Raw genomic sequence first — 27,532 nt, forward strand, 5'->3', positions numbered from 1 at the left:
CTCTTATTGCATGGTCTGCATTCTGGAGGAGAAAAATGTCAAATGAACGGAGAACGTGCCTAGCCATGAGATTCAAGGGATTTAGTTTGAGATTCAAACCAAAGTTGGTTTGGCTCAGATACCACCTGTTGTATACCGTGATTTCATTTTATTTGGAAACATGCCCCTCAGCCCAACAACAAGGGCATTTTGAAGGGGTTGTGTGTGTCTATTGTGAATATCCAGTTGCTTTTCCAAATGTAGATCTGAAGATAAGAGAATCCAACAATCTGACTTTTCATTATCTCCAATATCTCTCAACTTCCTTCCTCCCTCCCTCCTCCCTCCCTCTTTCTCAGTCTTCCCTCCCTCCATTTTTCCTCCCTCCCTCCCTCCTTTTGTTCCTTCCTTTCCTTCCTCCCTCTCTCCTTTCCTCCCTCCCTCCCTCCCTCCCTCCTTCTCTCCTTTCGTTCCTTCTTTCCTCCCTCCCTCCCTCCCTCCTTTCGTTCCTTCCTTTCCTCCCTCCCTCCCTTGCTCCTTTCCTTCCTCCTCCCTCCCTCCCTCTCTCCTTTCCTTCTTCCTCCCTCCCTCTCTGCTTTCCTTCCTTCCTCCCTCCCTCCATCCCCTGGCTATCTACCTATATCTCTGCCTATCATATTTCTATGCTGGTCATCTCACAGAAATGTGGCACACCTTGTTCTGCCCCTACCTTTTCCTAGTCTAGTTCTGCAACTGTTGGAGAAAGAAGCCCCTGAGATATTCATGGCTGATAATCATCTCCAACCTTCCCTTAGAGTTTGAGTTTCAAGGAGATAGGCTTCTCCTGGGATTTGACCATCTAGGTGGGATCAGAAGCAGCAGACAAAGTCCCAGGTGGTCCCCTGGAGCTATGGGGGAAAAGCAGAGAGGACCCCAATTCCAACTCCAACCAAGCCAAACCTTCTGAGCATTGCGTCTCGCCAGATTCTTCCTTCATCCAAGGCAGAAACCAAGAACTGGGCCAAGGGAGAATGGAGCAAACGCCCTTTGGTGTGGGGCCACCCATGCAGGCATGACCCGCCACTTGAGGATCTGAGTCTTGAGCTGCAGCAGAGCGGACAAAGTGTGTGACTTGGTGAGACAGATGGGGCTGGTGAAATCTTGGAGAAAAGTTCCTACAACAGGGTGGTTGCGCAAATGGCCCTTGTGGGATGAGATTGGCGTTCATTGTGCTTCTGCAGCTGTGGCAAGATGTTGATGCTCCCTGAATGGAGCGTCTCTCCTTTGTACCAGCTGTGCTTCCCTGCCCACATCGCCTTTGTCTGCCGACGTGCCAGCCGTCACCCCAACTCCTGCAGCATTGTCTGCCCGGCCTTTGAGGGCATCTCTCTCACAGCTCCTTTGTTCTCTTTGGATGTCAATCTCCTTCCGTGTCTTCCCCGTCTCCCTTTGTGTGTGTTTACAAGTGCCAAACCGCATGTCGGACACCTGCACTCCACTTTCATCTCGTTCTCCTACCCCTGGCTACCCTCTTGCTCGGCAGAAAGATTTTTATCCTGGAAATCCATCTTTTCCCTGCCAGCGAACTGTGAATCTAGACGGTTTAAAGTGGGTCAGTGAATATGGAGGAAATGCAGCCTCGGGAAGGGAGATGGGGATTCACGGAGGACAAGTAGCATGGAGCAGCACGGCAGGTGGAAAGGAAAGAAGGAGATGGGAGGCAAGAGAAGAGGCAGGACGTTGGAAGCTCCTTGTTCTTTTTTCAAGCTTAGCTCAAAGCCGATTAAGAAATGCCCAAGGTTTGGTAGCGGTTGATGTCTGCCTTTAACAGCAAGGAACGTGTTAGGTAAAAGGAAACACAACGTTGCAAATTAATACAAAGGAATGGCTGCCATTTGGTGGTGAAGGATCTGGAACAGAGGTGGTGTCAAGGTACTGAGGATTTAATAGCTGCCAGTTGGTGAAAGGTTGTAAGCTGCAATCAGCAAGGCTGATGCAATGAGGCTGATTCATTGCAGCTATGGTATAACCCTTTTAAGACTCTGGTGGGGTCCACGCAAGTCATTTACTATTTTAAGAGGAGTTTATATAAAGGTGGCAATTAAAGTGTGCTTCGCTCTCTCTCATTGTGTATTCATTTCTCTCCTTGTGTCTGTAGTGAATGGTAAGGGAATTTATCTCCTGCACGTATATATCTGTGTATAGTTATATATAAACCACTGTTCATTGCCTTAAGGCTCTGTGTGCTATGTTATTGCTTCTGGGTTTATCTCATAATACTAGTCCAGCTGCCAAAACTCTCAAGACAAGATCCCGACCATAAAACTCCTGGAAATAGCACAGCCTCGTTGTTGGTTTTACAGTTGGGGTTTGACTGGTCATGGCAACCCGGTCATTGTGGATTGATGTACCACCACGGTTGATGTACAACTTGGGTCAATTGCACCTTGCTCAACCAAGTTTAAGCACAAGCCATGTTGTTTGGTCAGAGGTGGGTTTCAAATCGCGGCACTAGCAGTTCGCTCGTGCTTGTGCGCTCGTGCACTCGCTGCTTCTGTGCATGTGCAGAAGTGCCTGGGCGGGGGGGGGGGGGGCAGAGCGTCCTGTTGCCACCACTGCCGGTTTCGCTGATCCGGGCCAAACCGGGAGTCACCCACCTCTGTGTTTGGCGCAGATGTTTCCACAGAGTTTGAAAATAGAAGGACCTCTTGTCCAAAGTCTTTGTTGATCTGGGCAGGTTGAAAGAGGTCATCAAGGAATCTTGGGAAGAAGCTTTTGCTAAGTATAAGTGAAATTGCCTTCCACTGTGACCAATTTAATAAGATATTCAGAAGGGCGTAGTCCTAATGAAATGACTCAACAGCCCTCAAAGATGCAGAGGAGACCATCATGTCCATCCATGGTTCTCTAAGCATCCTTTCATTTCTGGGTCCTTGTTTCTCTCTAATGATACCTTTGGTTTTGTTCTACTGGGGGCGTGGGGTTGAGTCATTTTTTAATTTATTTTCGGCAAGCCCTTTTCTTCACAAGATGCCTTTCAATCCAGAACTAACCTCCCTCTGAATATTTCAGGATACAACTATGATGATTTAGAGGATGGTCAATTGAGTTTCAAGTGGAAGCTTTCGCGCTGGCGTATTAATTTAAATAATGAGACTTAATGGTTTGAGATTCAAACAAGTTTGGTCTCCTACAGTGGCCCTATTAATAACATCTGTGTAGACGTGAATTAATAGAGTCTATTAATTGAGCAAAAGGGGGAGGGGGTGCTAATAGGTTTTGAGGGATTCTCGGCGATTATGAAAATGTCCTGAATCATTTAGTCATATTAATTCTAGCCATTTCTAGGCCCACTCTGGTTCCATGGCTGAATTTCTTGGAGATCGTCACTTTCCCCCCACCCCAGTTTCGACTCTTTAGACATCTACTTAATTAAATATAGATTATGTCTCTGGGACCAGGGGATTATTATTTATTCATGAACGATTTAGATTGTAAAGGCTGCATAGTTTATTTTTTATGTCTGGTTGGGGGACTGTTGGGATAACCCGAAATGAAATCTCTTTCCATCAATCACAAATTGACTAAGGGGCTTGCTTAGATCTGTTCCATCAGCCCATCCTTGATCTTTGATAGGGGTAAAAAAAAAAGAGAGAGAGATTCAATCTTACTTTTCAGGATTCCCACGATAATTCAGATCCTGTGTGCACAAAGTACTTGCCCTCTTAGCATTTAATGCTTTAATGTTGGTTGGCTGTTTTGATCTCTGGCGCTATATTTTGCGAGTGATGTAAATGAAAAAAAAAAGCCCAGGCTATATGTTTGGTTCTAAAGAACACAATTCCCAGAGTAGAGACAGATAACACCATAATATTCCTGTTGCCGAATCGCCTAGTTGCAACACTCAAGCAAAATATACAGAAGTCCTAGCTCATAGGGTGTATGAAGTCTCAACAGGTGGCAGTACATGGCCAGTTCCGTCTGGGCTCAAAAGCTACACAAGGCCAGGTCCAGTTAGAACTTCAGTGAGGAACCTCAAGACTGCAGGTGGAACTGGAGGGTTGGGGTATAAACCCACAAATCAATGTCAAGCAATTGCTTTGGAACACACTCTATGGATGTCTCCGGGAAGTTACCAGGAGTTGACCTTCACTTGAAGGAGATATTTCCTTTGCTTTCCATCACCTTCTCCTGTCATTACAGTGTTAGCAATCTTTGTCTGCTTCCCCTAAAAGTATTTTTTTCTGTCTCGTAAAAGTTGACTCCAAGTGGGGCTTATGGGTAGAAAGGCACATTCTGGACAGCTTTAAGTACAGCTAGAGAGATCACAAGAGATACGAATATTCCAGGAGAGGTCCAGAAGAAAATTAAGAGTATCAGGACCACGGAAAGCTCCAAGTGAAACAGTTGTGACCCAGAAGGGAAGGGAAAGGAGAGGAGGAAGGAAGGAAGTAGAGAAGAGAGGGAGGGAGAAAAGAAATGAAAAGTAGGGTGTATGGGATGGTAAACAAAGCAACCCAGAAAGTATATTTTAACTTTTCATATGGAAAACATGTATTTTCTTAACAGGGATATTATTATCCACTTTTAATGTCAGTACTTTTTTTATACATATTGCAAAATGTAACGTCTCCTGCTGGTCTTTGACCGTAATAAAGATATATTCTATTCTATGGAAAAACAAATGTGTAAAAGTGACAAATATAAATAAGAATTATAACTACGTGAATGTATCCCTGTAACCGTATGTCAGAGACTAAAAATAACAAACTTTTTTTTAAAAAAAAAAGAGCAACAAGGAAATGCCTCTTAGGTTGTACCCAACCCCCCTTGCCCCCGCCCCCATGAAGGCAGATGGTGCTTTCCAGCTTTGCCATGGCCCCAATGCCTCAATTAGCAGCTGAGATGCCCAGCTGGTGAGCTGGTAGCTCTGCTCTATTCTGGGAGAAGCTCCTGAACGGAGATTCACACAGTCTTAGCAAAGGCGAGGAAGAGCCATAACTAAAGCTCAAACAAACATGTTCAGTTATGCATATGCTTTAACTAGGAAATGCACTTAGAAAAACACACAAACACACACAGGTCCCTAATGTGTATCAAGATCGTAGCGATGGGGGAAAGGGTGTGATCTCCTCCTTCTTGAGATCATGTCCTGCTGGAAATCTTTCCAAAGCTGTTGTTTCCTCCATCGATGCGTTCTGCAGAATAACATTAGCCTTTAGACTTATGTACCGCTTTACAGTGCTTTCCAGCCCTCTCTAAGCCGTTTGCAGAGCCAGCCTTTTGCCCCCAACAATCTGGGTCCTCATTTTACCAGAAAGACGGAAGGCTGAGTCCACCTTGAGCCAGTCAGGATCGAACTGCTGGCAGTGGGCAGAGTTTGCCTGCAATTCTACATTCTGACAACTGGGGAGGGAGGGAGGGAAGGAAGGAAGGGCAATAGCACTTAGACTTATATACCGCTTTCCAGTGCTTCAGAGCCCTCTCTAAACAGTTTACAGAGCCAGCCTTTTGCCCCCAACAATCTGACTCCTCATTTTACCCACCTCGGAAGGACAGAAGGCTGAGTCCACCTTGAGCCTGGTGGGATTTGAACTGGCAAATTGCAGCCTGCAGTATTGCACTCTAACCACTGCGCCCTTATGGCTCTCTCTGGATCGTCATCCTAGACGAGGCACTTTAGCTAAAGCTCAGAAGAAGGAGGCCGCGTGGCCTGGCCTGGCCACATCCGTCTGGGGACCGAGGTGTATTTATGGATCCGTATCACGACACCCACCAGGGAGTGAGACTTTAATTTACTAAAAGCCTACTGGGTTACCACACTATCACAGCAGACAATTATGTGTCGACTCTACCGGGACTAAGAATCATCACGCTTCCATCTGATGCAGCTCATTTCTTCCTCCACTTGATGTTACGTGAGGAAGCCAGCAAAAGAGTCGAGGGATACGAATCTCTTCCTCATCAGGCATCCTTGGAGCTCATGACTTTCATCCGGCTCTTTCACCAGATCCAGACCTAATTCCTTTGTTCCCTGGAAAGCCAAAATCAATCTCTCTCTCTTTCTCTCTCTCTCTCCCTCTCTCTCTCTCCCTCCCTCCCTCTCTTTCTCTCTCTCTCTCACTTCCATAAATTCATTTGTGAGCTCATCAACAATGGTGGCCAGCTTTCTTTAAAACCAGAAGACGCTAGAAATAGAATCGGGCACAAGGAAAGGGATTCAAGAAGGTAGTGTTGACAGACCTATTGCAAAACACGATGACATTATCAGGAAAGAATTCCAGCAATTGTTATACCCCCTCATCTTACAACAATTCATTTAGTGACGGTTCAAAGTTCTAACGGCACTGGAGAAAAAAGTGATTTAAAAAAAACAGAAATGGCTAGCTTATATTATTTTGGAAAAGTAAAAAGTTGAGGTTTGATTTTCATGCTTTATTCTACTGCAACGGAGAGAGTTGGAAGTCATCATTTTTTCTCCCTCTTCTTTCTTTCCCTTTTCCCTCCCCCCCCCTTGTGTCCTATTATTTGTTTTCATATTTTTGTACTTTATTCTATCATCTAATTTTTAAAAAAATGTTTTTTAAACATTGCTTTTCGCAATCCTTGCAGCCTCCCCATGATCATATGATCAAATTTCAGAGGCTCGGCAACTGGTTCATACTTATGACCGTTGCTATGTCCCACGGTCACGTAATTTCCCCCTTTCAAGGCCTTCTAACAAGCAAACTCAACGGGGAAGCTGGATTTCCTTAACCCAGGGGTGTCCAAACTTGGCAACTTTAAGACTTGTGGACTTCAACTCTTAGAATTCCCCAGCCAGCTCTGCTGGCTGGGAAATTCTGGGAGTTGAAGTCCACAAGTCTTAAAGTTGCCAAGTTTGGACACCCCTGGGTTAACCACTGGGTTATTAACTTATCAACTGCAGTGGTTCACTTAACAATGGTGGCAAGAAAAAGTCATGAAATGGGCCCAAACTCACTTTGATCATGGTGTTTCAGTCAAGAAATACCTGGGTTTTTTTCCAATGCAAGCTTTATTTATCATACCTTGCTTTTCAATACAAATAATTTTCAGAACCCCACAAACAACTTGCCCTCGGAAGTTGTGGGAGCTTCATCACTTGAGATTTTCAAGAAGAGATTGGGCTGCCATTTGTCAAGAAAGGGTGCAGGGTTTCCTGCTTGAGCGGAGGTTGGACTAGATGACCTACAAGGTCCCTCCCAACTCTGTTAATCTGTTAAAGCTTGCCTTCAGAAGTTGTGGAAGCTTCATCCCTGGAAGCATCCAAGAAGAGATTGGGCTGCCATTTGTCAAGAAAGGGTGTAGGGTCTCCTGCTTGAATGGGGGGGGTTGGGCTAGATGACCTACAAGGTCCCCCCCAACTCTGTTAATCTGTTAATTTTCACATAAGCAGAAAAATCTAAAGTTTGCATCTCTTTCTGGCCATTTTTGGGGCTGGAGATCGAAAACACACACGGAGCAAAAAGAGCAGAAAAACCTGGCATCCCTTTTAATCTTCTCCGTTAATTATCCACCCTCCGAGCCTCATCTGTGCCTCAAATAGCTGAAACAAGCCCACCTAAGTGCCGTTTGGCCATTATCGTGGAGAAAGGACATGACAACTGTTGGATGAAGAACGGCCTTGTTGAGCACAGGTGTTAGAAAGCAGCCACAGATGTTAAGACACTTTTCAATTAAAACGTCCTAAATTAAAAGGGGGGAGGGGAGGGAAGAGACAATCAGACAAGCTTTAACAACTCGCTGAACACAAAAGGCCCCCAGGAATGTTAGGAGAAGAGCAGTTGGGCGGTCTGTAATGGGGAATTGTGGTATAAAAAATGTGGAATGGTTGTATAAACAGAGGCATAGAGCTCATCTCCATTTCAAAGCCGAAGAGCCAGCGCTGTCCGAAAACGTCTCCGTGGTCATGTGGCCGGCACGCTGTTCCCTTCCCACCAAAGGTGGTTCCTATTTTTCTACTTGCATTTTTTACGTGCTTTCAAACTGCTAGGTTGGCAGAAGCTGGGACAAGTCACGGGAGCTCACTCCGTTATGCGGCGCCAGGGATTCGAACCACCAAACTGCCGACCTTTCTGATCGACAAGCTCAGCGTCTTAGCCCCTGAGCCACTGGGTCCCTTGCATTAGTACCGCTTTTTAAAGCCTTAGTAAGGTCACGCCTGGAATACAGCATGCGATGTTAGTCGTGGCAATACAAAGGGATGTTCAGACTTTGGGAAAAGTGCAAAAAAAGAGCAATGGGGGTGATTAAGTTCCTGGAGATTAAAAGATATGAAGAATGGTTGCAGGATTTGAATTTGGCCAGTCTAGAGAAAAGAAGGACTAGGGGGGGGGGACATGATAGCAATATTCCAGTATTTGAGAGGCTGTCACAAAGAGGAGGGGGCTGACTTATTTTCCAAACCTCCAGAAGGGAAGTCAAGAAGCCATGGATGGAAACTAACCAAGGAGAGAAGCAACCTGGAATTCAGGAGAAACTTTCTAATGGTGTGGACAATTAACCAGTGGAACGGAAGTTGCCTCCAGAAGTTGTGGGGGCTCCATTATTGAAGGCTTTTAAGAAGAGACTGGGCAGCCACCTATCCAAAATGGTATAGGGTCTCCTACTTGAGCAGGGGGTTGGACTAGAAGACCTCCAAGATCCCTTCCAGCTTTATTCTGATTGATTCTGATTGAATTCTGGGAATTGAAGTCCACAGAGCCCTAATCTAAAGAGTAACCAGATCAGAGAAGGGTGAATTTAGATCGAACCCTTATCCCAGTTTAAAAGATATTTTAAAAACCTGGAAAAAAATGGGCAAATTGCTACCCAGCATTAAATCCTCAGTTAGATCCAAAGTCTGATTCTTCATTAGATTGCTTCCCATCCTCTATGGCTCATCCTTACGCTGGATTTTGGGCTTTTCCTTCAACAAGGAAATTCTTCTTCCAGACTTTTCTTTTTTTTTTAAAAAAAAATTGTACGAGGGGGAAAAAAGTTAAGATTCGCAGTTAATGGGTTGATAAATTGTAAATCAGTTCCCAAATCGAGTCCTGGGCCTCGAGGACAAATGTGCTGGGGTAGAGGATAGGCACTTAGCCAATAAAATTTTTTGATATATATATTTTTAAACTTAATCAAGTGCAACTTTATGTTTCTCAATTCAAACCTTAATGGACCGAATAACTCGAAATGTGTTAAAGCGCTTCTCGTATTTGGAGGGTGAGGCATTCCCCGCTCACCCCAAGGCATATCCATCGCACTTCTTGAATTTTAATATAGTTCCAGCTAGGGGCCTGATCCCATGGGATCACAGAGGACTAGTAAGTTGCTGCTTAGTTTTTGCAGCCTCTTCTCACCTTCTGCTAGAGCTCAAATGAAGCAGAAGCAACATTTCTCTCCAGAGTTTATTCCCCACCCCAGGTTGTTAGAAAGAGGGCTGAGAAGCTATCTACAGTCCTCTCCCATCCTCAACATAATTTATTTCAACCCCCCCCCCTCAGGATGCCACTATAGGGCATTGCGTGCCCAAAGAATTAGACACAAAGTTTTTTCCCCTCAAGCTATCATTCTGCTGATTCCCACAACATTGCCTTATGTCTAAGGGTATTTACCCATGTAGTAGGGCTGTATTACTATTATCCTTCTCATTTTTCCGACTATCTCCTCCTGTTAGTATCTTATGATTATATCCCTTTGTTGTTTGTATGTATACTGAAAGATTATAAAGTCCTTGCGTATCCACTTGGCCAATAAGGAATTCTCTTCTCTCTTGTTCCTCTCTTCTCTCTTCCTCTTCGCTTCCCTTCTCTCCTCTCCTCTTCCCTTCCCTTCTTCCCTTCCCTTCCCTTCCCTTCTTCTCTTCTCTTCTCTCCTCCTCTTCTCTTCTCCCCTCCCCTATTTTATTCTGCATTTCTTCTATTTTGTATTTCATTCTGCATTCTGTTCTGTTCTGTTGACTGGAGAGCTAAATTAAAAGAGCCGAAAGAGAAGATTTGTGGCTCTTTTAGAATGGAGTCCACTTCCTCCACTCATCCCTCTTCAAGATCCCTGTGGATTTCTCCACCCATTTTCTAGGGAGGACTAACTAATCTGCTTGGTGGCCACCCTAGCTTGAAGGACTGATGGTGGGAGGACCCACCTAACATTTATTTTATTTGGCTCTTTGAGGGAGGACGCCTTTCGCTTGTGCAGCGTTTCACTGGTTTCCAGTCTTGAGTTTGTGCCCGGCTGTGTTGTGCAAGGAAAGGAGCTGACGTTGGCCCACGTTTGATCAGACATGATTTTGCTGAGTCAGGCCAGCTAGCAACTTGGCCTGCTGACGGAACTGCGGTTTGCTGGCTTGCCGAGAGGGTGCCAAGTTTTTATAGATAAATGCAAAGTGAAGAGGACAGTTTTGGATAAGGGATGGCTTCTGGATCCCGAGTGTAATTATGATCCCTGCATGGAAAGGCCAGATTAGCCATTATGTTAAGTAAACTCTATCTCAGCAACATCCAACGAGACGCGGCATCTGCTCGTTGCACCAAGTCTCTTTCCTGCAAGCTATCTGCTTGCTTTTCCTGGTGGCTGGATGTGAATGGGTCTACTACCACTCTATAATGCCTTAGAAAGACCACACCTAGAGTACTGCATCCAGTTCCTGGACATTTTGTTACCAAACTAGGTAACATTCATCAGCGAGGCTGGTGACTTGAATTCAACTGGCTGAATACCGGGCCTCACGGCAAACCATTCGGAAATAACAAAGTCACAAGACAAGAATCAGCCTTGTGATTCAACCAGTCACAGACCCTACCAACCACCCGGGATCTCTATATGCAAACAAGACACTTCACCCAAAATGCCCCGCTGAAGATATTACCTAGTTTGGTAGCAAAAGGTCCAGGAACTAAATAGCCAACTGGGGGAACAGTCCCCTGCCCAAATCCCCCGTTTTGCATGTCGTTCAAACACAACATTGCTTTGCGCTGCATGAATTGTCTGTGATCTACAAAGAACAGCAAAGCAACCGATTCTCCTTTGGCCCCAGTTCAGCAGAACACTTAAGCACTCCCATAAAAGGTTGCAGTAGCATGCTAGTCACCATTTGATTAATCCCTTCCCCTCGTAAAGGGGAGGGGAGGGGAAATTCTCTTCCTCACCTGGCAGTGAAACATATGAGGTGCTCGGCCATCCGTAGATTGGTGAGAAATCTGCTTTCTTTCTTAGCAAAACTGAGAAGCACAAATGGACTGCGCAGAATTCGAATGGGTAGTTTGTCCCACAGAAGTTGGCGAGGGAAATGGAGACGAGAAGGAAGGATCACCGTTTTTGCCCTCTTTTAACATCAAAACCTGATTTGGAGATGGACAAATAATCAACCTGGATCCTGGGAATAACCACACTGAAACAAGAAGTCATTGATGCACAATGGCCAACAGCTTGGATGCTTTTAAATGAGGAGAATTTAAAAACCTGGCTAACTCCTTGACTTTGCTTGTCAGGAAGTTGCACAAACTGTTCACTGTCTAAGTTCTGATTGACCAAACCAACCAAAGGAAGGATGGCTGAGACGATCTAATCTCTGAATGCGAAACTTTATTGAGTACATCATTTCAGCACTCATGAGGGCAAAACCAGATCTAGCTAATTCCCGTGCAAATCCACACAATTAAAGTATAGGATTTACCCTCCCCCTATTAATGCAGGTCACACTGTCTGATTAAATGTCATTGTGTTGTTATGAGAAAAAGTCTTTGAGTTTGGCAAACCCCAGTTGAAGTGCCCTTGGTTCTCATGGATCGTCTTCTTGATGTCTGCAGCCTACATTCCATCTCTCCCTTGGTTCTTTGGCAGGCTGAGAAGGGATAACAGTTGCAACAGCGTAAGCGCGCTTTGAATGTGACAATCACATGACTCCAGAACACGGCAACCATCATAAATATGAAACATTTGCCAAGTCTCTGAATTTTGGTTACATGACCATGGGAATGCTGAAATGGTCATAAATGTGAAAAGCTGCCATAAATAACTTTTTTTTATTGATGTTGTAGCTTTGAATGAACTGTTGTAAGTTGAGAACTACCTGTAGTTTGGTGGGGTTATTTTTCCCCCCTTCTCACCAAACCTTTGGTCTTTGGCAAATCACCGCCAGGTCCGTCCAACCGGAGAAAACACTGTCCACTCCTTCCCAACTTCCACCGGTATCCTCCGATACGGAGTGCAAAAATAAACTTTTGAGGCCAACACAGTCCTCCTCCTCCTCCTGAGCAACGGGAGCCATTATGCAAATCCGAAAGGGAGAGGAAGTTTAAGAGTCTGGAACCTCCATATTTCTTGATTTCATTAGCATCAGCTCAAAGTGGGAGAGTTAATGTGACAAAATGAACTCATTCTGATGCTTATCCAAACAGTTCTTTTTCTAAATTAACGAGATCGCTGATTTCCCAACAGTTGCTGTAGGAGTAATGGTGCTTTTTAGGGGGATGAAAGATGGAGCTGTCAAAGAATAGCGGGTGGGATCCCAGTAGAGAGGAGGTTGAACCTAGGAGGAGACAAAAGGAGAGGCTAGGAAGAGGATCAAGGGTTTAGCATGGTAAGAGATGAGAATAACAGAAGAACAGAGTTGGAAGAGATCTTCGGAGGTCTTCTAGTCCAACCCCCTGCTCAAGCAGGAGACCCTAGACCAGGGGTCTCCAATCTTGGCAACTTTAAGACTTGTTGACTTCAAGTGTCCAATTCTGGGAGTTGAAGTCCACAATTGTTAAAGTTGCCAAGGTTTGAGACCGATGCCCTAGACCAGTCTGGTGAAATGGCTTTCCAGTCTCTTCTTTAAAATCTTCACTTATGGAGCACCCACAGCCTCTGGAGGCAAGTCATTCTACTGATTCATTCTTCTCACTGTCAGGAAATTCCTCCTTAATTCCTGGTTGCTTCTCTCCTTGATTAGTTTCCATCTGTTGCTTCTTGGACTGCCTTCTGGTGCTTTGCAGAATAGGTTGATCCCCGCTTCTTTTTGGCAGCCCCTGAGATATCGGAGCGCTGCTATCATCTCCAATATGATATATGATATGATACAGGTTATATATGATCCCTAATGCTAGTAGGAGATAGGAGTTTAGACTTAGCTTTAAAAACTGACTTCTGAAGAATAGAATAGAATAGATATTGGAATGAAGAATAGAAGAGAATAAGAGTTTAGAATAGAAGAGAATAGCAGTACAGCAGAACAGAATTAGAATATAATAGATATTGGAATGAAGAATAGAATAGAAATAAGAATCAAAGAATAGAATAGAGTAGAATAGAATAGAATAGATATTGGAATGAAGAATAGAATAGAAATAAGAATCGAAGAATAGAGTAGAATAGAATAGATATTGGAATGAAGAATAGAATAGAAATGAGAATAGAAGAATACAATAGAATAGAATAGAAAATAGGATAGAATATTGGCCAAGTGTGATTGGACACACAAGGAATTTGTCTTTGGTGCAGATGCTCTCAGTGGACATAAAAAGACAAGATACATTCATCAAGAATCTTAAGGCACAACACTTAATGATAGTCATAGGGCACAAATAAGGAAGGCAGTCAGGAAACAATCAATATCAACATCAATCCTAAGGACACAAGCAGCAAAGTTACAGTCCTGCAGTCATAAGTGGGAGGAGACGGAGGATAGGAACGATGAGAAGACGATAGTAATAATAATGCAGCCTTAGTGAATGGCTTGACAGTGGTGAGGGGATTATTTGTTTAGCAGAGTGATGGCGTTCGGGGAAAAACTGTCCTTGTGCCTAGTTGTTTATGTACAAATGAGGCTCTTTAGGAATTTCAAAGGATTTCTACATGGCTGGAACATTTCCAGGGGGGGAAACTGATTTCTCCTAGAATTAGCAAATGTTAGGACCTTTGGTTGATGCTGTTACAGCTGGTAGCTAATATTCAGAGGAAGGTGATCATAGGAGGGAAATGCAAATGAGGGGATTTATCCCCAAACTAATCATTCCAAATATGATTGATCTCCACTTGAAGATGTCAGCCATCAGCAAATTTCAACACACACACACACACACACCCGTTCCCTTTCTGTCTTAACAAGTTAGAGCATTTTAATTACCTTCAGCGCGCGATAGGGCTGCACCTGATTGAAAAGCCAAGCTTGTCTAACAGAAGCTCCTGGCCATTAAATCACGGCTTTTTTCTGCAGCTCACAAGATGGATGAACTGTCAGATCCAAGCAAGCTCAGGGGCTACAAGGGAAAGGAAAATCTCCCCTCCCCTACACACACACACACGCACGCACACACACACACGCACACGCAGCCAAAGATTTGAGGGATCAGCAAGGAGAGAGTGGGAATTATTACGAAACCGGAATTATTTTTATTGGGAATATCGACAGGGAAATGCGATGAAAGAAACCCACGATATCTAATTTTACATATCGTAACCGCAGCCAGGATTAGGTAGCCCCCAAAATGGAAGGATCATTTTGCTCCATCAGAGCAAAGAGGGGAGAAGGAAAGTTCTGGAGCCGTGATGGCGAACCTATGGCATGCGTGCCACAGGGGGCACATGGAGCCATATCTGCTGGCACCTGAGCCCTGAGCTCCAGTATGCGTGTGCATGCTGGCCATCTGGGTTTTGGTCTTCCGGAGGGCCGGGGAGGCTGTTTTCGCCCTCCCCAGGCTCCAGGAGAGTCTCTGTAGCGTGGGGAGGCCCAATTGTTTCCGAACTTTCGGGTGATGCATTCATGTGCAGGGGGGCGGGGCACTTTGCATTATGAGTGCTACCGCATGCGTGCGCTCGCATTTTTGAGACCCCAACAAGAAAACGGTTAGCCATCACTGTTCTAGGGTGTGCAAAGATGGATAGCTTCACAAAAGAGATCAAAGATAAAGGAGAACCAGGTTATTATCAGGTATGGAATGAAGGGTACAAATGGTTAGAGGAGAGGCGTAAATCTTAAGGAAAGATTAAACAAAGAAGATGCAGGAGTTAGAAATTAGTAATGAATGTGTATAAATGGAAACAACATCCAATGAATGACTGTAACTCAAGAAATGAATCTATTGGTATGTATAAAAACTCTGGAATTACCTGTAGAGAGAATGGCATATAGGAGTAGTGGGATATTATGGAATAGGGAATATCCAAATATGCAAATGTTGTATAGAAGGAAACTGTTAAAGTTGTTTCATTTTTGTTCTAAAAAACTATGTAATAAAAATTATTATTAAAAAAAGAAGAAGAAGCAAGGAGAGAACGGTTTCCAAATGGAAAAAACAGAAGATTCTGAAAAGACCGAGTTACAGCATCTTGGAATTTTCCCCTCTCAATCGTTCCGGAAACATTATTTTTTGTTTCTTTCCAAACTTGACAGCGCAGCTCTTTCCTGGGTGATAACCATGGAAATGTGTAGGAATTACATTTTCTTATTTGGCTCTGCTTTGTCTGAACAGGTCAGCAAAAGCTGTCTGCATTTTCAGATGTTCCACACAGATCAGGAGGGGAAAAAAAGTTGGATTTGTTTTGGAGACGTTTTGCATTTTTTCAGAGTCGCAATGGCACCGCACGCCTCCTGGCTTTTCTCGGGAGCCTTCATGGGAAGGGGCCATTCTTCTCAGACCCTCAAGGGAGGCTTACCATACTCGTAGGAGCTCCGAGGAGAAGAGAAATGGATTCCTTGCCTCCATCGGATACTCCGAAACACAATTGGAGCCATGAATTTTAGAGGTAACAGAAAATAACAGAATAACATAATTAGAAAGGACCTTGGAAGTCTTCTAGACCAACCCCTTGTTCAAGCAGGAGACCCTACACTATTTCAGACAAATGGCTCTCCAATCTCTTCTTAAAACCTCCATTGATGGAGCATTCACTACTTCTGGAGGCAAGTCATTCTACTGATTAATTGTTCTCCTGGCCAGGAAATTTCTCCTTAGTTCTAGGTTGCTTCTCTCCTTCCATTGCTTCTTGTTCTACCCTCGGGTACTTTGGAGAATAGCTTGAAGCCCTCTGCTTTGGGGAAATTCCTCAAATATTGGAACACTGCTATGATGTCTCCCTTAGTCCTTCTTTTTGCTGGAATAGCCATACCCAATTCCTGCAATTGTTCTTTATATGCTTTTTGGCTTTAAAGGTAAAGGTTCCCCTCGCATATATGTGCAAGTTGTTCCCGCCTCTAGGGGACGGTGCTCATCTCTGTTTCAAAGCCAAAGAGCCAGCGCTGTCCAAAGACATCTCCATAGTCATGTGGCCGGCATGTCTCAACGCCGAAGGCACATGGAACGCTGTTCCCTTCCCACCAAAGGTGGTTCCTATTGTTCTACTTGCAATTTTACGTGCTTTCGAACTGCTAGGTTGGCAAAAGCTGGGACAAGTCACAGGAGCTCACTCCGTTACGCAGCGCCAGGGATTCGAACAGCCGAACTGCCGACCTTTGTGATTGACCAGCTCAGCATCTTAGCCACTGAGCCACCACGTCCCTATGCTTTTGGGGCTTTCAGACCTTGAAAAGTATCCTTGGTGGCTCCGAGTAACAATTTGATGGAGGGCTTAGAAGCCCAATTCTGGAAACCTGGATACAGAGAAACAGTATCTGCTCTTCACCCCACTTGTCCCCCATATTGCTGCAGTCCCATCTATGGTGAAGGTCCAGCTAACACGTGTGTGATTTGGAGAGGTGCCTCAATCAACCATGACCATTTAGAGAGTCAAGAAATGCTGAGAGCTGGAGACCGCTCGGCTCAAAGGTAGCAAATCAACGGTTGTGCCTCATTTCTGACTCAACAGGGCTTGAGGAGTCGTTAAAAGATGGCCTTTGATTTTACCCAGAATGCTACAGTCTCAGAGAATAACACAACAGATTGAGAAAAGGAATGGGACAGTCTGGATTCCATCAAATGTTGGAGTCAACATACCAGGAGATGCACTTTTGCTAAAATTTTCTGCAGGCTGCGTCCACCTTCTTGGCTTCCTTTGGGGAGTCACCGAAATTCCAGATCATCTCACGGGACATTGTCTTAGACATTGCACTTGGTCTTTGTCCCAGAGCTAACAAGCTCCAAGCCTCCACAAGCTTTTGCATCTTCCAAATATTTTGCTAAGGAGTCCTGGGAGACCTTCCCTTCTTTAATTCCCTCAAGGAGAAGATGGTAACATCAATAGAAGAAACACAGAGATCTCCCTGGTTGCGTCTGTCAAGAGCTCACCGGATTCAGCTCAGTGGACCAACTGAGGTCAACGATTGAAGCTATAAGCCATAAAATTTTAAGTCCTTCTAGGATGGTAAATCAGCCTCATCCTCCTCATTCCCTAGGGAAGCTGGGGGAGCTGTCAACCCACCCCTCCGTCTTAACGTGAGTCAACATTTCAGGTGACAAAACATCTTTGAGCATCGATGGAAGAAGACAAATGACGCGTCTCTCTTGCAACACACAAAGCCATTGTGCTGACTGAGATTGCATCTCCCCTGCTTGCACATGCTAGAGATTAAAGTATTCTAAATATAACATGCCATCTCACACGGAAGGGTGGAGGACCAATTCCCTGCCTACGGGATTTGCAAGGCTGAGAAGGCAGGAGGGGTAACCCTGATTAAACAGACTGATTCTGAATGGGTGCTTGCTTGTCTCTGCTAAAGGAAGCCTTGAAATTTACATGTTAACTGGGCAAAATGGGGTGTTTGTCATGAACTCTGTGGGACATAATCATGTGACCTGTTGTTCCTTAATGTTCATTAGATTTCATTGAAATGGACCCGGAGTGAGTTTTCCTTTCTGTCGCATCTCTCATCTATTTATCTGCTCCATTTCTGGAGGTGTAGGAGTTTGTTCCTCCTAGAGTAGCTCACTCTGAACTCACTTTAGTATGAGACCAAACCCTTCTAGCACTGATGATGTTCCCTAGTTGGGTAATGAAACATCTGGAAGAAAACAACCAAGATCTGAGAGCACCAAGGACCCCATAATCATCATTCTTCTTCTTCTTCTTCTTCTTCTTCTTCTTCTTCTTCTTCTTCTTCTTCTTCTTCTTCTTCTTCTTCTTCTTCTTCTTCTTCTTCTTCTTCTTCTTCTTCTTCTTCTTCTTTCTCCATCTCCCCCTTCCTCGAATCACCTGGAAAAACCTTCGGCTTTTTCCAGGTGATTCTGGTTCTTCCCTCATTTTCCTGTCTCGCAGCTGGACTTTCTTGACTCCTCCTGAGGACACCTCTACCTCCTTAGAGGCAACATCTCCATTCTTGGCCTTTGGAACGAAAGAGAAGGATGGGAGCCCTTCTTAGACAGCAGAGGGAGGCAGTGGGGGGTTCCTACGGGTTTGGACCGGTTCGGTTGAACCGGTAGTAATTTGGCAGCCTGGGTCGCAGCGACCCAGGCCTGCCACGGCCCCGAACTGGTTCTCCGGGCGCCAACAAAGTTGCCGCCATCTCATTTTTTGCTTCGGCGCATGCGCAGAACAATTTTTATTGCACTGTTCGTGTGCACGCAGGGAGGGTATTCTTAAGAACAAGTTCCTTCAGCTTCTCAATCCTTGGAAGAGTGACCGTGTCCGATACGTCAACAATAGCCGGACATCTAATCCCAGCTTTTCTTGACATTGGCCTATTTTGAGCAGGAGATTAGATGAGATTATCTGCATCACCTGAAAGGAGAGTTCCTCCCAGCTATTAGCTGCCTTCCTCGCCAGTGGCAGATCAAAGAAGCCTTCTCTCTCTCTCTCTCTCTCTCTCTCTCCACCCACCCACCCCCCATGTTGGAAAAACCTTACTAAAATGTTGCTCTCTGGTGCCCCAGGAGGCAACTGGACTTTGGTGTAATATGGCCCCAGATTTCTGGGATTGGGAAGTGGCACGGAAGTGGTGGATTGAAGGATGGAAGAAGGGGCAGTTGCAATGCCACGGGGGCCCCACGGGGTCTCTTCTGTACAGGGATATCACCATCATCATCATCATGGTCTACATGATGTGCCTTTGAAGAGCATCTGGAAGCTCCAGTTGGGGCAAAATGCATGGTTTGCTGCAGACCCCGGTGTGCACATGTATCACCTCTCCAGTGGTTGGCTGCTCTAACCATTGCTATGGTACGCTGATCGCGGTCTGTCCGTGCACAAGCCTGAGGTGCGCTGCACACGCATGCCCAATCCACTGCCCATGCGATACCCAGCTGCTTGTCGGGGCATGCGCAGGCTCCACACACTGTCCGTGCATGCAGTGTGCCTTTTGGCATAAAATACAGCTGCAGAATGCGGGCAGGCGGGTGGGCCAAACAAGCCAACGTACCGGTACACTCTCAGCTGCTCCAGACCATGACCAGTACGGCTGTACTGGTCAGGACTGGTAGCAACCCACCACTGCACTTCTCCTGCGGGAGCTGCATTGGTTGCCGATTTGCTTCCAGGTGCAATTCAAGGTGTCAACTTTGGATCTAGCAGACCCTTGGCTGGCAAAGTCCCTTCCCTAGGTTCAAGCAATAACTTTAAGGACTTGAGGGACTTCAACTCCATGCTGGCTGGGGAATTCTAGGAGTTGAAATCCACGAGTCTTATGGTTGTCAAAGTTGGACACTCCTGTTGTACATTAAGCAGTGCAGGGGCTGTTTGGTCCTCTGAGCTCCAGAGATAGGGGACAATTTACCCTGCAAGCTCAGATCCTCCTCTTGTTCCACCAGGGATCAGAGGTTTGAATGAAACTCACCGGATCAGCTTTTCCTAGGAAGAAACACCGCAGCAGCATTTTGGCAAATAGTAAGATTTCTTGCAGGGATCCCCTGACTCACAACTCCCCTGGCACTGCAACCGATCCTCAACAACTGGTGACACGGAGAGAAGTGGGAAGGCAGGAGTCAACAAGGGTTGTGTTTTGATATCTCCGTTTCTTTGTCGGTGCCTGGGGAATCTACCAAGAGGTGAACAAAAGTGCTAACATCAAGACCATTTTAGCTCTGGGTGTTCTTTCAGGAAGACAGCTTGATGTTTTTCTCACTTACACCTGGAGAACACCACCTGCTCCTCTTTGATTGCCACTTTAAAATGGGTAGACTCATAGAATCATAGGATCACTGGGCAGGAAGGGATCTCGGAGGTCTTCTAGTCCACCCCTCTGCTCAAGATAGGAGACCAGTCATCCCAGATGACTGGTTGCCCAATCTTTTCTAGAAAACACCAATGATGCAGCATCCAAAACTCCAGGAGACAAGTGGTTCCTTTCATTAATCATTCTTCTTCTACTCTTTCTCTTTCTCCATAAAAAATAGGTTGAGAGTCTAGAAAAAATGCAGCGAAGAGCAACCAGGATGATGAGGGGACTGAAGGCTAAAACATACGAAGAACAGTTGCAAGAACTGGGCATGGCCAGTCTAGTGAAGAGAAAGACCAGGGGAGACATGGTAGCAGTCTTCCAAGATTTGAGGGGCTGCCACCGGGAGGAGGAGGTCAAGCTATTTTCCAAAGCCCCCGAAGACCAGACAAGGAACAATGGATGGGAACTGAACAAGGAGAAATTCAACCTGGAAATAAGGAGGAATTTTCTGGCAATGAGAACAATCAACCCATGGAACAGAAGTTGCCTTCAGAAATTGTGGGAGCTTCATCACTGGAAGCTTTCAAGAAAAGACTGGACTGCCATCTGTCAGAAATGGTGTAGGGTCTCCTGTTGGACTAGATGACCTACAAGGTCTCTTCCAACTCTGTTAATCTCTTAAATATCCTCCTCCTCCTCCTCCAGTCTGGAAATTCCTTCTTATTTCCAAGTTGGATCTCCTTCGGATGAACTTCCACCCACTGCTTCTTGTCCTGCCCTCAAGTGCTACAGAGAATAAATCAATTCTCTCTTCCTTGTGACAACCCTTCAAGTATTGGAGGATGCTATCATGGTCTCCCCAGAGCCTTCTCTTCATTAGGCTAAACGTAGGAGTTGACTTGAGCAGGTGGTCGCCCTAACCCAGCTGAGATGCTTCTTTCTGCTTTCACAATTGAAAGCATGGTTCATCCTGGTGCCTGCTAAGATTTTCTTGAGTGTGTTTGGGGGTCAGGCTGACCTGCCTTGACTGAATCTCATTCTTGCTGATTTCTCGGGGAGTTAGTATTCAATCTTCTTCCGAATGGCAGGAGGAAATCCCTAAGCAGAGAGCTTCCTTTGAAGGGTTCTTCCACCAACCCTTCTTCAAGCATGTTGGTTGGGAATTCTGGGAGTTGAAGTCCACCCATTTTCAGGCATGTTGGTTGGGAATTCTGGGAGTAGAAGTCCACTCATTTTTGAACATGTTGACTGGAAATTCTGGGAGTTGAAGTCCACCCATCTTCAAGGATGCTGCCTGGGAATTCTGGGAGTTGAAGTCCACTAATCTTAAAGTTGCTAAGGTTTAAAAACGCTGGACTATCAAAGCTGGTGAACCTCTCTCATTCTCCACGCCTGTGACGGTACGACAAAGCCCTACCATTCTGGCATTGGTTTTCCTCTCTAGAAAACGCTGATAGGATTAACATTGTAAGCCTTCCTTTACCTTCAAATGAGATAGATTTCAAAAACCCTTATTCAGAAAAGGGGGGGGGGGAGAGAAATAACCCATTGAAAATGGATTTTCATTTCAAATAGTACAAGGTTAGGGCCAGGCTCCATCTGCCACTCTGAAAATTAATAGCAATCGTTATATAGGAATTGCACAGAAGAAGAACTGGGAAAAAGGCCCACTTAAAAGGGAAAAAAAGAGCAGCAATTGCGTGTGTGTGTGTGTGTGTGTGTGTGTGTGTGTGTAAACTGTTTAGACACACAAGTCATTTATTATTGCAGAGCTCTTCTCCCTGGGTTTTAAATCTCATTACAGTTTGTCCAAAACAGATGTTACCCCTTTAGCGTTAGATTATTAATGATCAATCTTGCTTCCTCTAGAGAGGTTTGTTGTCAGAAATTTTTGTGGAAGAAGGCATAATTTTATTATGGGCGTAGATTTGGTTGAGCAACATATGTAAATCTGGAGATTTCCTTCTGGTTTCAGACGAATTCAGAATTTTTAAAAAAAGGTCCATTCTTTCTTGTTGCCTTGCTAGAACAATACGAGGCAAAACTTTATAGAAACAAACTGTGTGTAAACAGAGAGTATAGCCCACTCTATTCTAGCACCGATGACGGTATCTAGTTGGGTAAAGAAATGTCTGCAAGAAAACAACCAAGCTGGGAAAGCTCCAAGGACACCACAATCCTCCTTCTCCTTCTTTGTCCTCCTCCTCCACCTCTTCCTCCATCTTCTCCTCTTCCTCCATCTCCTCTCTCTTCTAGCAGTGATGATGTTAACTAGTTGGGTGATAAAACATCTGCAAGAAAGCAACCAAGTTCAGAGAGCATCAAAGACCCCACAGACTTCCTCCTTCTCCTCATTTGTCCTCCTCCTCCATCTCTTCCTCCATCTCCTCCTCCTCCATCTCCTTTCTCTTCTAGCACTGATGATGTTAATTAATCGGGTGATAAAACATCTGCAAGAAAACAAGTTCAGAGAGCACCAAGGACCCCTCATTTCAACCCTGAGCTACAGAGAAGGTCTTCTACTGTTGCCCCTCTGCCAGTCATGCCCTCTCCTAGCTCTAGATGTGTCTCCCAGGAACTGTTCACCTGCCCCATCGTCCTTTGCCCCCCTTCTCTCCTCAAAACTGTAGAAAATGCGACTCAGCGAGAAATTGCCTGGAGTCTCCTTCTACCATCGTAAAATAGGAACAGCAAAGCAGTTGTGGTGCATAATGCGAAATCCAGTTTAGTGCATCATTTCAGGTCAAAACGGAGGGCCTCTCTATTATTCAGCTCTGCAGTCATTCTAACCAGGTTTTCCCAGACGAGAAACTGGGCTTGAAAAGCAGGGAAGGACGAGGGAGGAGAAGAAGAAGATTAAGAGGGATCTGCCTTAAAGCATCTTTACTGCACCTGACATATACAAAATGGACATTTAGCCATTTAGTGAAGGCTTCATCATTAATATATGTTTGCTAGGCCATTTTAGAGATGTCTCCTTTGATTATTTCACACACAATGATTAGACCCGGTCCTTGTTAACAATCGGTTTTGCAAACAGAATGGATACCGGAGGGGTGGAAAAAGTCTCCATTTCTTTGGCAGATAAAACATTAATCGTGTATTAAGGATCACCTGTGTTTCATCCGTGCTTTCTTTTTGTAACTAGTGGCTCCTAGACCTATGGATAAACTTACCCGGGTGAGAAGGAAAACAGAAACTTGGAGAAGATGAGATGGTTGAGGGGTGGTGGACTTGGTGGCAATTAGAGAGGGAAGGATGAAGTCAACGTCAAGAAGGAAAGTCCCAAAGGTGCTTTTCCAGGAGGCAACTGGACTTTCTTTGGTTTTTCTTGAAGATGTTTCGCTTCTCCTCCAAGAAGCTTGTTCAGTTCTTAAGAAGAAGAAGAAGCTTCTTCACTTCAGAACTGAAGAAGCGTCTTGGATAAGAAGTGAAACGTCTTCAAGAAAAAAACAAAGACAAGTCAGTTGCTTTCTGGAAAAGCACCTTTGGGACAACGGTGGACCTGGATGGTTGAGATTCTCCATAGACTTCTAGAAGGAAAGATTGATAGATTACCAACTGAGGAACACCAAGTCTGCTTTCCTACCTGCACAGAGCCCCTTGCATGCTGATGTTGTCTCTCTCTGCTTGTTCTTGGCAGGTCAACCTTGTGATTCCACATCTCTGGAGGAACAAAGACCTGGAGAAGAAGGATGGAGAAGGAACCCAACACTCAAATGAAGACCAGTGACAAAAAGAAAGGCAGAAGAAGCAATGCAGATAAGAAGAGCAAAGCTCATGTCTGAACCAGGGGCCTCTTCATGCCAGGTCCCTTCATGTTCTGAGTGACTTCCAAACCCCTCTTAGATGATGGTGAGACAGTCAAGTCCCCAGCCGCAGAGCCTTTGCTGATGGCACGTGGGAGACCTTGACCCTGGTGTAACCAACACGTCCTTGTGTTCCTCTCCACGGACCCGCCCCAGATGCTTCTTCATGGTTCAGCACCATGAAGAAGGAAGGAAGGATGACAAAGCTGCTGAAGAAACTCTAGTCAAGGCAGGGTTGTGCCGTGACCGAGCTGCCTCTTCCCCTCTTCTGGCCGATCAAGGGTAAGACCCCCTTTTCGGTGTGGCCCTTCTCAATGGCAGGCCATCGGTGGGCCATGACATCAGCACTGTGCACCTATGTGGCAGCTGTCTCTCTCCTCTACGTGAGCGAGGCCCAAGCCGACTGCTGGCTGATCGAAGGCGAGAAGGGCTTCGTGTGGCTGGCCATCTGCAGCCAGAACCAGCCTCCTTACGAGTCCATTCCTCAGCAGATCAACAGCACCATCCTGGACCTGAGGCTGAACGACAACAAGATCAAGAGCGTCCAGTTCTCCTCCCTCAGCCGCTTCAGCAACCTCACATACCTCAACTTGACCAAGAACGAGATCTCACACATCGAGGATGGTGCCTTCTCAGGACAATACAACCTGCAGGTGTTGCAGCTTGGCTACAACCGCTTGAGGAATCTGACGGAGGGGATCCTCCGGGGCTTAGGGAAGCTGGAGTACCTCTACCTCCAGGCCAACCTCATTGAGATGGTCACCCCCAATGCCTTCGGGGAGTGCCCCAGCATCATGAACATTGACTTGTCCATGAACAGGATTCAACGGCTGGATAGCAACACCTTCAGGGGCCTGAGTAAACTCTCGGTATGTGAGCTCTACAGCAACCCTTTCTATTGCTCTTGCGAACTCCTGGGCTTCCTTCAGTGGCTTGAGAGCTTCACCAACATGACACGTACCTACGACCGCATGCAGTGTGACTCCCCACCTGACTACTCCGGGTACTACCTTCTGGGCCAAGGGCGGAGCGGCTATCGCAACGCCTTGGGCATGCTGTCTTCTCTTTGCACTGGTGGCCCCTACACCATGCCACCTTACTTGACCCCACCCAAAAAAAAACCTGTGACCACTCCTCCTCCAGAGAGCCCCTGCCCAGAGGAAGAGTGTTTCTCCGGAGATGGCACCACGCCCCAGATCTCCCTGCACACCCCGGTGATTGACCCCGGATTGTACCCCACCATGAAGGTGAAGCACGTGACCCAAAACTCAGCCGTGTTGAGCGTGCAGATCCCTGTGCCCTACAGCAAGATGTACACCCTGGCCCAATTTGAGAACGGCCGCTACAATATCCTGGCCAAGCTGCTGAAGAAGAAGGAGGACATCGAGCTGACGGATCTGGGCCCAAACGAAAACTACACCTATTGCGTGATGTCCTCCAACCGCGTCTCAAGGTACAACTACACCTGCCTCACCATCAATCTCAACAAGCAGAACACCGAAGAGCCGATCCCCAGGCCTTCAACTGCCACCCATTACATCATGACGATCTTGGGGTGCCTCTTCGGCATGGTGATTATCCTGGGAGTCGTGTACTACTGCCTGCGGAAGAGGCGTCACCAGGAAGAAAAGCACAAAAAAACGGCGGTGAACATGAAGAAGACCATCATTGAGTTGAAGTACGGGCCGGAAATGGAGACCACCAGCATCTCCCAGCTCTCTCAAGGTCAGATGTTGGCCGGTGAGACCATGACACGCATCCCTTACCTGCCCTCTGTGGGAGAAGTGGAGCAGTACAAGCTGATTGACAGCAGCGAGACCCCCAAGGCTACGAAAGGCAACTACATGGAAGTGCGGACGGGGGAACAGCCCGAGAGGAGAGAGTTGGAGCTGCCCAGGCCCCCGGATAGCCAGAGCTCCGTGGCGGAGATCTCCACCATCACCAAAGAGGTGGACAAGGTGAACCAGATAATCAACAACTGCATTGATGCCTTGAAATCAGAATCTACTTCCTTTCAAGGGGTGAAGTCGGGAGCGGTGTCCACCACCGAGCCTCAGCTGGTGCTGCTCTCCGAACAAATCCCCAGCAAGCATAGCTTTCTAGCCCCCGTCTACAAGGAAAGCTACAGCCACCCTCTCCAGAGGCACCACAGTGTTGAGGCGCCCCCTAAACGGTCCAGCACTTCTTCCAGTGGCTCCATACGGAGCCCCAGGTCCTTCCGCTCCGAGGGCTCCGGCCACAAGTCAGAAGCCAAATATATCGAGAAAACGTCTCCGACCACCGACACCATCCTCACTGTGACGCCGGCGGCCGCTGTCTTACGAGCCGAAGCCGAGAAGATCCGGCAGTACAGCGAGCACCGGCACTCTTACCCAGGGTCCCATCAGGGGGAACAACACGATGGCATGGGGGGGCGGAAGCCCTCCATCTTGGAACCGTTGACCAGGCCCCGCCCTAGAGACTTGGCCTACTCACAGCTCTCTCCACAGTACCATAACTTGAGCTACACTTCCAGCCCCGAATATACCTGCAAACCTTCCAGGAGCATCTGGGAGCGTTTCAAACTGAACAAGCGGCACAAAGAGGAGGAGGAGGAGGAGGAGTATATGGCGGCCGGCCACGCTCTGCGTAAAAAGGTCCAGTTTGCCAAAGACGAAGATCTGCACGACATCTTAGATTACTGGAAAGGGGTTTCTGCCCAGCACAAGTCTTGAGTTCTCCGTCGGCTCGTGACTTAACCACGGACCAAACGAAAAACAAAACAGAAAAACAAAAATCAGCAGCAGCTATTGTTTTTAATCCAGACTTATCTCAGAAAGAAAGAAAGAAAGAAAGAAAGAAAGAAAGAAAGAAAGAAAGAAAGAAAGAAAAGAACTCTGAGGAATCTATTGTTATTCTAGAGCAGGCTGAGGAAAGAGAGAGAGAGAGAGAGAGAGAGCAATATTTGGAATTATGGTCTTGCGGAGGAGAGATTTAGAAAGGAGAGAGGGGCTAAGAGGTGAGAGGAGAGTGAAAGGAAAGATGCTTAAACATTAAAATAAACTGTGGGGTGGGGAAAAAAACCCAAATTCTTTTCTTAAAAACAACAACAACACACACACACACACACGAATAAAATTGGATTTTCAGAGCGGCAGAAGCGAAAGGGTTTCAAGAGAGCCAGGCAGAAAATACGAGAGGAGTGTGGCGTAACCACAACTGCATCGCATGACTCCTTATTCTGTGAATTTTGTGGACTCTGTACAGCTTTGTCTTCATCCTTTCAGTAACCAAAATGTAAAAACAACCGAACAAAAGAGATCAATTAGGAAAGTGAGCAGAAGGATCTTTTTTCCCCCCTGTTGTTGTTTAAAAAAAAAAGAGCGGGAGAAAGAAAGAAAGAAAGAAAGAAAGAACGAAAGAAAGAAAAGAAAAAAGAAAGATTCATCCTTTTTGGGCCTTTTGCAAATGGTGTCTTCCAGTTCAGACTATTAACTCGCCTGAAGTCCCATTTGTGCAAATTTTTTTAAGATTTTATTTTTTGGGGGTGAAAGGATCTGTCGGACCGTTGCATTGTAAAACCGTCCTATTGTACAGAGAGAAGAGAAATTCTATATTTGCTGTATAATGAGAGAGAGAGAGAGAGAAAGAAAGAAAGAAAAAAAAGAAAAAAATACATCTACTAAAAGAAATATATCTATATATTCACCTGTTTGTACCAGGTTTTAATCATGGATTTTAGAAAAAAGAGAGAGAAAAAAAGCCTCTTATCACTGCG

The 27,532-nt window shown here is 45.8% G+C and overlaps 1 protein-coding gene across 3 annotated transcripts in view; it reads left to right on the top strand.

Moving 5' to 3' along the window:
- Positions 1–27,170, top strand: part of ELFN1 (extracellular leucine rich repeat and fibronectin type III domain containing 1) — a 93,156-nt gene extending 65,986 nt beyond the window's left edge. For 2 of the 3 annotated variants that reach the window (XM_081965614.1, XM_081965615.1), the window contains exon 3: positions 23,610–27,170. In XM_081965614.1, the coding sequence (XP_081821740.1) occupies positions 24,090–26,489 (2,400 nt within the window). In that variant the 5' untranslated portion in view covers positions 23,610–24,089 and the 3' untranslated portion in view covers positions 26,490–27,170. The remainder of the gene's footprint in view (positions 1–23,609) is intronic. The other variant, XM_081965616.1, reaches the window with a different exon arrangement.
- Positions 27,171–27,532: the final 362 nt, after the last annotated feature.

Source organism: Natrix helvetica (genome assembly GCF_964273705.1).
Source record: "Natrix helvetica genome assembly, chromosome: 13".
In the NCBI taxonomy this organism is placed as follows: domain Eukaryota; kingdom Metazoa; phylum Chordata; class Lepidosauria; order Squamata; family Natricidae; genus Natrix; species Natrix helvetica.